The 13272-nt window shown below is 45.1% G+C and overlaps 1 protein-coding gene across 1 annotated transcript; it reads left to right on the plus strand.

Moving 5' to 3' along the window:
* Nucleotides 1–4962: 4962 nt before the first annotated feature.
* On the plus strand, nucleotides 4963–7177 carry LOC107220516 (neurogenin-1). The gene is made up of 3 exons (XM_015659150.2): nucleotides 4963–5251; nucleotides 5582–5783; nucleotides 5899–7177. Exons 2-3 carry the CDS (start codon nucleotides 5598–5600, stop codon nucleotides 6421–6423), a joined length of 711 nt encoding a protein of 236 aa, XP_015514636.1. The 5' UTR covers nucleotides 4963–5251; nucleotides 5582–5597; the 3' UTR covers nucleotides 6424–7177.
* The last annotated feature ends 6095 nt before the right edge of the window (nucleotides 7178–13272 follow it).

The raw sequence follows: 13272 nt of genomic DNA on the forward strand, positions 1-13272 counted from the left end.
AAATGTTTGTGAACTATTGCTTAATGCGTACGACGTAGTTTTGCAATAGCAAATGCATCCGTGTGCTTGGGCCGGGCGAATGGCCAATAAATTATCCAATTAGACCGAATCGTTCGGGTTGCGAAGCAGACGGGAAAAAAGGAAACCCTTTTGGGCTCAATAATTCAACCTTTCCAATACCCAGAACCGATACACGCGCACGCCCCTTTTTTATTTGATTTTCAATTTTTCACGCTCAAAAACCAAATCTTTCGTGTAATTTTTGACGATCTTCCATACCGTCTGCTTATACACGTATATCAACCGTTACGATTTCACGGTGTGAAAGTTTTATTTGCGATACGACAGAGAGCATTCAAAGTGTGAAATTGGGTCGGTGGTGGGCCCCAAAATTCTCTTATTTTCAAAATTTCTCGAAAAATGATTATCGGTAGATTCATTTGACATGCAGTCGCTGACGGGTAATAAAATTCAGAAGAGAAAACGAAGTTAGGCATGACACCTGTTTCATTTCGGCAATGAGAATCACAGCAAGCAATAGGATTTTCAATGTCCGCAGAGATATTTAAAAAGTAAATAAATATATCATTTGAAGCAACAATGGAAAAATTCACAACTGGATAGTACGAAAAACTGCATCCAATTACTCCAAGGTTTTATGTTGAGATTACTTGCACGAATTTCAGCAAACAGTAAAGTCAAGAATCAGACATTTTTCTTACATTTGCACTGGCGACGCGACAGTAAAGAAATAATTACTTCCTGACTGCAGGAGAGAAAGTCGTTTCGCCTAAATAGTCAAGTGTAATAGCAGCTAATCGTAAGTACCACGGCCGTAATACAACAGAAAATCTGCGCTGGCTGCAGCTATGAGAACGTTGCGTCATGAGAAGCTTCTCACTCGTTAAAAGTATGACAAAAAATCACATACTCTCAATTACTATCGTTGTCGCAAAATTATGTTCCAATAAAATCATTGTGTAATCATCTACCAAAATTTTTGAACGCATAACCTCTGCGTAAAAAAATGTATAAAAACTGGGGCAAAGAATAAAAAATTAATGAAATGATTTTCGGAACGAGAACGCTGCCTTTCCACCGTTTGCAGTTAGCAGTAGCGAAAACCGAACCGCAAACTAACGAAACGCGTTCCAATTTGCAGAAATCGCGTGTAAATCGAGCGTGACACGTCGCCCAACCCTTTTTCAAACAGGGCATTCTCGCACGGGAGATATGTCACCCTCAATTAGACACAGTATGTCGCCGCTTTAGGAGGCGTGAAGGTTATACATACATTTGCGATACACGTGTCAATGGGACACTCGATCGAACATGATCGGTTTGAACGTTGGCCGCGTTGTTATGGAAATGAAGATACTCAGGGCACATCCTTCTTTAGCTCAGCCTTGCCTGGAGACTCTGGGTCTTCTGCTTTCTCTTCACAACCCAAGTGTCAACCTGTCAGAGAAAGAAGAAATTATGTTTCGATATACTTGACATAAAGCTATGTGGCGTTGGTTGGAATAACGGAGAGAATCTAGATAAGTAGCTGGTAATTCTACCGAACTTATATATTGTGTGATAACGGAACCTGTCCATGTCAGGCATGAACGGAAATATTTTACCTCAGTTCTTCACCATCACCTTCAGCAAATTGAACGGTTATGTGCTTCTTGATACTGCTTACTTTGGGTCGAATCAGTTCCCATTTTCAACCATGAAATTTCTATGCTGTGAACTTGTACTTATAGCTTGGAACCGAGTTGAGGGAACGAAATACTAACAAGTAATGGACTCTGACGTCATAAACTTGGTCAAGGTTTTCCGTTATCGTATAAAATAGAAGGATTCAAGGATGTCAAATTTTTCAGCGACGTAATGACGCGGTTTGTATAGCTGCGGCTGACTCGTCGCTATAACTGCGGTGGGCTTCGTCATTGTACAAAATAGCAAAGGATTGTAATAATGGGTTTGTTGTGAAAGAGAAGAAACGAATCGCGAGGCTCCAGGCACGTGAGTCGTTTTTCATCCAGAGTGTTGGAGGTGGTGCAGTGTTACCGAGACGTCTATTTGTTCTCATTGAACAAATTATTGACAGTACACTCAGAATGCATGAATATATCTTGATAACGAATCGTTGAGCAAACATGCCACACGTGGTCCCAGCATTTTTTGTTCCCGTGTATTCACCGTTCGAATGGGTCTTATTTGCCACAGATCTGTGGACACGAGGAACAGGTCCCATTCCCCGTTCGCAGCTACGCCTCTCAGCCTGTTATTAAACTTCATAGATTGAAGTTATTTGTTTAAACTGCGGACCATGCCGTTCCATCGGTGTCATATAACCGGGAATATTGTGATCGATCGCTTTCGATACACTCCCTCATTGTTTCTCCTCGACCGGAGTCGAAATGCTCCAGTTCTAGGGCAAGGAACAGGTGGCGTCGAGGAAAATGGCTCGCAATGCTGATGCAGGAATAACGAGACTTCCCCCAGTTCCCACATCGGGAGACAGTAAAGACTTGAAACGTTAAAAAAAAACTCATCTCTCCAACAGTTGAGAGTGTATTCGTTGAAACGTGAAGTCATCGTGATCATTACTCAATTATTTCGTTACGAACATCGAAACCTATCATCACATATTGACAAACTGACACGAACGAGTTTGGGACTCGAAATTTTCCAAGAAACGATAACGAGCTACAGGAAAACATTGATTAGAGGATTCAGTATTATATTCATTGGATTTTCGAGTCGATAGATAACGTTCAGATTAAATCTTACAATCAAGCGCTGAATACGATATTTGCAAAATTTTCCCGTTCGAATATTAAAGCAAGCTTTTTATCTGAACGTACGAAAATTTTCCAGTAACTCTACCTGCACGTTTCTATAGCAATCCACCGACATTATCAGCTGATTAGTGGATGCGACATATGGGCCCCGTTAGTTTTATTAGATTATCGTCCACTTTTACTTATTTTCATTCTGATATCAGCCGGGATCACTCGCCGAGGAGTGAAACTGTGTCATTATTCGAAGAGATTATTACGCGTTGCCGTAAGCTCCTTTCTCAAGGTAGGAACTGTTTAATTAATAAAAAAATGAAAAATTTAATCAGTGCCCTTGTGTCTTGGAGGAAGTGAAACGTTCGTTGAAACTTTCTTGCATCGCCGTAGAATTAATTTAAAAAAGAAACACAGCGTTGACCGAGATTCCAAAATCAGATTTCATCATCATACCCCATTGTCTGCTTATTACCACCGGGCAGTGTTGCGCAATCACGGAATCTCTAATTTTAAAAGTTGGAAATTTATTTCCCCGAACTTATCGGAAGCGTGTATTGTGCCGATCTTTTTGTCCTGCCAGTGCAGTGAAGAGATAGATAGCTGCACGGCGACTTCCGGGACAAAAACATAGAATCGTAAAGTCTGGGTATATCATCAATAAAATTTCGAACACTGTACACACATATTTGTAGAGGCGCCAAACACTGACATATGGCGCAGAACCGTATCTCGAACATTCACCATGAGCACACAGAGTACCTACACGCACCCGATAAGTCCTTATTAATTTCTCCGCTCGTACTTGCGGGTTCTGAAAATCATCCAGATCCCATATCACAAAGAAGCATCCCACTTCGACACTTTGCGACGCGCGGACATTTCCCCGAAAAATCGGCAAATCGACCCTTTGGCGAATTCATGGGGTGGACTAAATGAGTCCTGAAAAAAACTGCTTCCTAAATTCGGCCAGTGCCAAACCATGCATAACAATAAGAAAACATTAATTCTCCGAGTTTACCGCACGGTGTTTCCCTAATGCCCGGTTCTAATAACAGGGAATTAGTTCTGCAGGGGTGGATTGCCGAGGCACTAATTATACTTCCGACTTCCTGATACCCAGCCAGCCCCTCAAAGCCCAGGAAAAAAGGTCGATTCCGGATCTCGATAGCGGCGTACTTACGGACTTACCGGATGAGAGAAATCCTCGAGGGATTTTCGTCCTCGATAGAAAAGGTGGAGTTATAAGATCCTCGACACAAAGCGATACGAGTATCTTTAATACTATCCGCAGTATTTCGAAGAACGTTAAATTTCGATATCCTGGTGATCTGGATATACCGGATCTCGGTGTCATTCCGAAAGCCGACCACAGTCTCGGCTTATACAGCTGTCACGAGTCAGACCGCAAGATAAAATCTCAAAGGTACCCACACGCACATTACATCTACCTTGTACCTAGGTATGCTCACTTCCTCAGCTTTCACCGTTTTCATTGCTTACCTATAATGAACACTGACAACGGTATGAGAATAAATTTTACAGATCCGTCGATAGTCCGTGACCGGTCAGTGACTATAACTTTCTCGCGTAATTAGAGTTCCCAGTTCATTTGGAACTTCCGGATATAACCGTATAGAGAGACTAGTTCCATCGAGCAGCTGTCGAACAACCCTGATAGTGATTGACTGTACTCGAAAATAAGGTGGCTTTTTCAAAAGGCATTAACGGTCTAATGGCAAAATCCCCAAACACACGAGTAGCCGGTGCAATTGTCTCGACTTCCGGTCACGTGAGCCGGCTTTAAATCCATCCGAGAAACCGCGCATTGGACAACAGTCGCGCATTTAAAGAACCAATTGCATCCGTCGGTGACAACACGAGGCCCGAAAGAACGACCTCAAAACCTCTAATCCGGTAACAAGCTATTCCTCTGCATCCACGCGCCCCGAACGGCACGCGTCTACGGAGCGAAGAACGAAAGAGAGGGAGAGCAACGGGTAGCGGGTACCCCTCCGCCACTGATTATGGGGTGAGCTGAAGCCGGCATGGTGGTGCCCCGCGGTGCATGGTGGTCGTGCGGCGTGGAGGGGGCAAAGGGCTCGGGGGGTGTATATATGCCCTCACAGCCCTTAAGCACATGCACAGTACTAGACCGTACCCCGTATAGATCGGTGGTCCTTTCCTCGTTCGTTCGTTCGTTCGTTTCTTCGGCCCTTAATCGATGCGCACGCGAACCGAGTGAGAGGAAATCAACGTGCATATTCGCCTGCTTCTTCATCAGCTCGCGTACAGCCGCCATGTGTTTAAAAGAAATTTCGCCATTCTGCTGACAGTGTGCCATTTGTTTTCACAAATTTTGCTCATAATTTTTACGTCTCGTTTCACGGTGTGTGGTGAATTATCTATAACGAAGGGATATATCTCTCTGTCGGATATTTACTTTACACAATTTTTCGATCCAGGTGAGCACGGGAGGAGAATATTTCTGTTCTTTTTTTTTTTTTTTTTTTAATCTCGATAACATTAATGGTTGGGAAAATTGAAATGAAAATCGAAAGAACTGTATTCGATATTGAGGATACATGTAAAAATAAAATACCGTTATTGAAACTGGAAATTTATTTTTGCTTGCGATAATCACATTGAATTTATTCGTTGATAGAAGCTGATCAGAGTTGTTGCGACATACCGAACGTAATTTTCTCGTCCAAAATTGACTCCTCGAGACACTCGGCACTCAGGGCATGACGCATATGCCATCATTCAAGTATTTCGTCGCTCTTTTGTTTCAGAATAAGCCCCAGTGCAATGTCGTCGGAATATTCATTCTGCAGCGAGGGAGGCTTTGACGAGCTTTCAAGCTCGTCTGACTCCGGTTTTGACGTGAGCTTTGAATCACCGAAGCACGAGTCACCCACCGACGCTCTTTTCCCCACCGCAAAGGAAGAGAAACGGAAAAAATCGCGCGGCACGCGGTGCAAGAGTCCAACTCAGGTGAGTTACCTTTCATCTGTACTTATTTGCACTGAATTAAGAATTCGAGCCACGAAACTTGGAGCAAGACTAGAATATTCCAAGACAATCCGTCATCGTTGTCGAAAATCCGCAGGTCCTTCGCCTGAAACGTAACCGTCGCATAAAAGCGAACGATCGAGAACGACACCGGATGCACACCCTGAACGACGCGCTGGAACGTCTTCGCCTGGCGCTCCCGACGTTCCCCGAGGATACGAAATTGACGAAGATCGAGACGCTCCGCTTCGCTCACAACTACATATGGGCCCTGTCGCAGACCCTGGGAAAGTCCGAGGCCGGCGAGATAACACTGAACGTCGGGAACGTGACGGTTAGCATCGGCGAGAACGGGAACATGATCACATCTTCGACCGGAAGCTGCGCCGTCGCAGCTCAAAAACGCCTTGGTCCCGCTCATTCGGCGTTCCCGTATCCGCAGGAGAGATTCATGCCCGAATGGCAGGAGTACGACTGCTACAGCGATCAGAGTATCAGTCCACCGGTCCAGTATCAGCCCTGCTACGAACAGCGAGTATACGGACATCATTCTCCCCACGTTCTGCCCGCGACCCATCACCACGCCATGGGACACCATACCAACATGTATCAGTGCTTGTAAAACGATTATAAAATATCGTAGCGCGAGTTGTGATGTGTTGATCGGAGTCCCGTTAGCGGTCGGTGAAACCGAGGATCGTCGAGAAGGACGTTGATCACCGCCATTTTCGGGGTCAAAGTTTGCGAGCGGCAAATTGGGGTTGAGATTTTTTTCTTGAGATTCTCGAGCTCGCGGGAGAGAGAAGGTTATATTATTGTGTGTAAGAAAAGAAAATAACGTGATATCTTGAGTAAGTTATGGGTTCGGAGCTTTCCGTAATTTTCAATACAATATCATTTGGAATCAGAACAAGTTCGTGCGGTTGTCGCCTTTATTGGGCTAATACGATTGTATAAAAAAGAAAAAACAGAAAACGAAAGAAAGTAATATTGCTAAAGATTATCGTTATCTATTTTATAAGAGAATGTTATATTTTAATAACCTAATTAGTGCGAATGCGATGTGTGTCTAAATCTATTTTTATTTACCATTCTATTACCAGTCTGTACGAGATGCCGGAAATTTCTCCACCTCGTATTTTTCTATAATTCATCCAACAGATTGTACGCGTAATTTAGAAAATTTCACCAAACGACAAGCACACGACGTTTTAGTTGTTAATACGTACTAATTAAGTTCCTCTCGGATCTAGTCATTATATTTTTAGTTGATCTCACGTAACGCGGGTTTACGCTCGATCTCATTTTTGTTTTACATTTCAAGGAATTTTATGATAACAATAATAATAATAGTAATAATAAATACTATGCCTCAACTAGTGCTCTTATCCCGTTGGAATTGTCAATTTGTGTAATTCAGGGAATATATATTGTACAGAATTTATACTTTACCAATAAATCATATTTTATCTATAAACATACGTCGTTCGTTTCAACGCCCTTAAATGTCCTAAATCGGTGCCGTATCAACGACCATATCCTCACAATGCACTTCCTTCCAAGCCTGTTGCGCGTAGAACAATTTTCAAATCATGCCACGTACGAGTCTTCGCAAAGCTTGATCTGTTCACAATGGAAAACAAAAGTATCAATCTCAAAGCAGTGCACGTGGAACACGAAGCGCCACGTAGGTATACACTTTGCAGGAATGAATTCGCGCTCTAGAATCACCCGACACGTGCCGAGCCACGTGTCCTTTATGCGGGAATTACCGGCCTTGTATAAGGCAGATGTATCACAAATTTTTCCCCGAGATTCCATCTACACCGTTAATCCGACAGATTACGTTTCCACTCCGCAATGGATTCCCGTTGCTCTTTAAACGCCGAGGAGGATTACAATTCTTCGAAATGTTAACACTGCCGAATCGTGACTCGGCGAGAGTATTGTTAGCCGATTCTTAAGTCTCATGGCTAGAAAGTTTTCGTGCCAAAATACGTTTCAAGGAATCAATGGTTTGAATCAAACGACGAAGCGTGATCGATCCTGCGGCAAACGAACACGAATTTCGAAAAATGGGAACAATATTACCATAACAACGGAATCGCGGGCGTTCCCTTTTCACAACAGAGGGTTTATAGGTGTTAGGAAAATAAATGCAATGCAGAAGACGTCAGCTACTCGATCAATAACCGAAGGGTAGGTTGGAAAGATCTATCAAAACATCACTCAAGCGAGTCGGTGCAAATGAAAGGATAATATTTTCACCCCCTCTTGTACGTATATAGTTGCGCAAATTCTATGCCACTCGTTTCGAGAGTCCTGTTTATGTCCGCGCAACTCATGCTTTATCTTATTTTCATCTGCGCTTATTTTTCCCGAAGTTTCAAAGGAAGAATATGAAATTTTTCAAGGATCCCGATTAATCGTAGAGAGTCAGGTTTCGCACGAAACGCGTAATTCCACCCCCTCGAAGCAGTTAAATCAACAGCGCGAGAACTGCAAGCTCTAACAAATCTATTACTTGTATCACGTAGCATCGGTCACGGCGTTTAGAATTTGATCAGTAGCTTAGAACGCGATGCTATTTGCAAACAAGGCGCAAGCTGCGACGAATCCGTTAGCACACGCTCGCCGTTTCCCCAAATCTCACCAATAATGGTAATGGTTCAATAGAACTATTATGTCCCCGATATATATTATAAGCGCGCGAAAAGCACGCGGGGTCGAAACGGTTCGACAGCCGGCCGTATAAAGTGCCATAAAGGTGTCCGCCCTTAGTTTGTCAATTCGCAGGGGTGAAGGCGTCCATTTTTTCGCATCGCGCATCACGTGGAATTTGACTTTCTTTGCGACGTTAATTCTTCGCCAAATAGGTACTCGAGGATCTTCGGTAAAACCGAAGCCGGAATATTTGGATCCTTGGAGACGGAAACTCTTGAATTTTCTTTTCAAGTCCTTTCGCTTTTTTCCGTATCAGTGCGAATCGCCGAGGTCATGATTTAGTTTAGATCGCCTTCGACTAAGCCGTCATCGTCGAGTGAACATATCGATCCGACGAAGCACGAACACGAGCAGCGGAAGCGTGTGTGTCGCGTGCACACGGACGCGATGCGTGCATTGTATGAGGGTGCTGGTGCGTATGGTGACATACTGGTGGGTGCACGTTAGGTACGCTTCTGGTGCAGAGTCTGCACCCCTCCACGTATCCAGTAGTATTTCCTCCCGTTCGAAATCCGAGGGAAGCGGAATGTCGTCGAGGGGAATTTTCCTAATTCAGGAAAATTCGTGAAATTATCCGGACCGATCGATGAGCGGATAATCAATGATTAATGACCCGACCTCTCAGCGAGATTGATGACCGTGCGCCGGTCTAATATTCCTCAATAACGACGTAGGCTTTTCAATCGACTGGATCCTCGGTACCCGGATGGCGAAATTATGGGTGAAATAACGGAAACGCTCACCTGCTGGATGGGTAACGATTTCCAAGATGGAAATCCGCTCCGCTAGATCGAGATTTGCAAGCAGGCACGAATCATGCCTCAATAATTCTCTGAGATGAGAAGACGATAATTCGATTAGGGTTCGTGGCGTCAGTCGTCTCCCTGTATAACGAAAAGGCCAACGTGACGTGGCAAAAAGTGGAGAAACACAGAGAAAAGGAAAAAAATTGCCAAACATCTCGTATGGCATCGTGTTTCAGCATCTGTTAAGACCCAAGGTTTCGTGTGTATATACGGGTACAGAGAGAATGGCTTTTCATCGAGGGCCGGCATTTGCAGGCCATTGTGGTGAACCACGAACAATACAGAAAACCACACCGAGGTATATATCCAGCTCGATCGCAACGCTCAAAATCCAGCGGTATATTCTACGCGAGCCTAGATTCGCCTATTTTCGATGGACATACGTCGGTTGTGTACACGTTGCCTCATCCCGAGTACACACGTCCCAAATTCGTAGCCGCGCGATAGGTCCGCTAAAATATGGAAAACCGTATTTGGTTTGTCGATTAATCCTGAAGGTAGCTGCATTATTCATCATGGGGACACGGATACCGCACACTGTGCGCGATCTCGTCAAACATCGCCATAAGTTCGGGGTTTCGATCGCGAACGATCAGGCAGCGTTCCGACGAAATTGGAAAACCCTTCGTGCCAAGGAAATTCTCGGTGGGAATCCTGGGCCCGATTCACTCGATCGTTTCCAATGATCCAGGCATCAGTCATTACACCCGAGTTCAACTACCCGAATCGCGGCAGTGAACCCAGTGAAAAAAGCCAGGAACCGAATTCGAGTACACAGCGTGATAAAGGGGTGTAGAAATGAGACGGTTGAAAGACACCGCGTGAGGTCGTTTTTTACCTGAACGGTCGACATACAGCGCCGTTTTATCGCGGCATAAAGAATTGCTCTCGCATCGAAAACCGTAAACGCCGAATGATTTCCGAGTCGTAAGAAGGCCCGGCCAATCTCGTCGCTCCTTTCCGTCCACAAAAACTACCGGCTCCGTCGACGGACTAACAACAGGGGATTTTCATTTCTCATTTTTACGTACGCATGTGCGTCCTGTATGGTACACGAATTGACATCGCACGGTAGGCAGGAACTCGACAATGAGTCCCCGCGACGCGATACCTCGGTCTGAGCCCAGGAACGCGACGGCCTTTGACTCGCGAGGGGACAGATGTCTGATGCCGGGGTACGTCGGGCCCCGGTCTCGCTCGGGTGACGCCGATCGAGAGACCGCGTGCACCCCGTCGGGGGGGGGGGGGGGACCGAGACCAGGGGCAGGTGAACCCCCGACGCGTGCCGGCCAACCAACCCCCCGCTGCGATTCCATTCAAGACTATAATTTACTTCAAGAATTGCCAGGCGATATCCGACCCTGCGAATTATTGATAAGAGGAGAATCGCTCGTAGCATGCGACGTGCTTTTTTCCAGTCCAAATTCTGCAGTTTCAGTCGATGGTTATTGTAACCGACTAATTCGGTAGGCCGAATTCTTATACGTGACCGTAGTTGCACGCTCGTGTTGACTTTTTTCAGAAAGTACCAATTTCTCCGTTTGTAAGATACTTTTTTAGCACTGGAGAACGTCAAGTTGCAATCATGGTGCGCCGAATGTGTGTATATTTTATTAACGGGGGCAGGAAGGGGGCATAAGATCCGGAGAGAAGGGAGGGAGGCTTAGACAGGATTACAAGCGCGCTAGGAGTATTTACCTTTGAACCAAAGCTCAGTTCGTATGTAAGTTTAAATTAGGGGACTCGACGCTCTTTGTCGAATTGGTATGGCCTGTGTCGTTGTGAATGAAAAACCGCGTTATGGCAGGGATTTTTTCGGATAAATCCAACCGCCTGTTTTATTGCGCCAAGTCTGAAGCGTCGGTCCTAGTTCGATGAAATACTTAAAATAATCCGCAACCTGCTTATATAGCCGAATTTGTACCGAAGCATAACACCTCTCGATCCCTTTCAGCTACACACTTTTGAATATGTGAATCTCCAAACTTTTTATAATATTTAGTGAAACCTGTTCCCAGCATGAAAGGAAAATCAAATTTTCAGATGCTGAACGTTCGAGTCCCGCAGAAATGCGACAAGTACAGAAACAGTTTCAAGTTACGAAACCGCGGTTTGGGCACCTGCGTAAACGTGGACGTTGCCTGAGTGAGACAGATCGACTATGAGAGGAAAGAAAAACGTTTCATCCAATTTCCTGACCGCTACCGATGGCCTCCCCTGTTGATACAGTTCTCGGCAGCGTTCCGTTCCGAAATTCAATACCTATCTCTTATTAGCTCCTCAGGGTATTGCAATTGGCTCTTCGGACGTCTCATTGAATGAAAAGAAGTTGGTCGGTTTTACGGACGCGTTGCTTCGGTGAATGCGGCATCGAATACATAGGTAGGTATGCGCAACCTAGAAAACGCCGATGATTGAAAGGGAGAAAGGACCTGGGATGACCGCAGTTTGAGGGATCAACTAGCCGTGAGATATACGTAGAGAGGATTCTTTTGTAGCTAATAAAACTGCCTCTGCCTTTACCCGCAAAGATAAATGCGATTCTCATATTCCCAATTTTGTACAAAAAAATCACGTCGATATAAAACAAAATCTAGTCCGAAGGAATTACGGGTACATAAGCCGGTTTATTTTTAGTAACAAATCGCTCCCTAGTGACGAAATGGACACGATTGAAAAATTACAGTTTTTGAGTTATTGCACTGAAATTTAATGACTCCCAACTTTTTCGAGTGATCAAATACTCAGGGGGTACTTCCGGTTATTTCCATTAACATTTTTTGTTCATACAGGAAATAATGTTTTTCGGTTTTTGAGATTGCGTCAGTTTCGTCGCCGATAACCGCAAACATCAATATATATATAAATATAATATAATTTCCGGTTGGCGATGGATTTGCATACTCCCACGTGCCGATTATCATAAGAAGATCAGCTGGCGGAAGGACGATGTAACGCGTTTAAATAGGGAAAAATGTTAAGTCAGCCTCGACCCACGTAGAACGTTTAAATATTCAATGTTATTCCTACACTTTACACCAGGCGGTGTCCGCGGAGCAGTCAAGTGGTGTCTCCCCGGCTTTTCCTCCTCGTCCCCGTGTTTCCCCCCCCCCCCCCTTGCCCCCCCCTCCCTCCCTCACGGCGTTATACGTACTTGAGGCCCCGAGCAAAACGGGGAACCCCCCGCAAGCTCGGCAACGGCGCGGCGGGTACGAAGCTGCTGGTAGGCAGTAGTCAGTCACTGTACTGGCAGCTCATTAAACACCCACAGCACCCTGCGTCCCGCACCCTGATTTAACTATTGTTTAGTGTGCGTGTGCCCGTCGGGAAAGCGTGTGGGTGAGCCTAGCTGGCCCGTGGCACAACCTAGTCAGCGCCTACACTGGCCTCTCCACTAGGAAAGGGGCCGGCTCGCGCCACGACAAGCCATCTGTCCGCATTTTCAAACTGCAAGTCCGAATGGCAGGGGTTCGTACGCTCGATGTACGCACACGCGGAAATTCGGTTCCGTAAACAGGTTGCCGCGATTTTTTCTAACAAGATGAAACCTTTCTCTCGCAAGGATCATCGCCGGAAAGGCACTGTTGCTCGTCAATTTTATCCCCTCCCCCCCCCCCCCCCCCTCCTTTAAGCACTCGATCACAAGGAAGAAATAAAATGCAGAAATTTTGAAATTGTTATTCTCGATTTTCTTCTTTTTTTTTCTCTCTCTCTTTTGTCGACAGGCATTATTCACCGGTGAAACATAGATTGATTGTACCAGGCACGTGAAACGAGGGTAAGTTTTTGATCGAATGATTGACAATTGGAGTGTTATCGCTGTGGATAAGTTGAGAAGCACTGAAGATATAGTAGTGACGTGTTCGTGCGTTAGTTCGGTCGTACACCGGCTTTGGCTTTGGCTTTGATTGTGATCGAAGCAACCCCCGTCCATTCACCCC

This window comes from Neodiprion lecontei, chromosome 1, assembly GCF_021901455.1.
Source record: "Neodiprion lecontei isolate iyNeoLeco1 chromosome 1, iyNeoLeco1.1, whole genome shotgun sequence".
Taxonomy (NCBI): domain Eukaryota; kingdom Metazoa; phylum Arthropoda; class Insecta; order Hymenoptera; family Diprionidae; genus Neodiprion; species Neodiprion lecontei.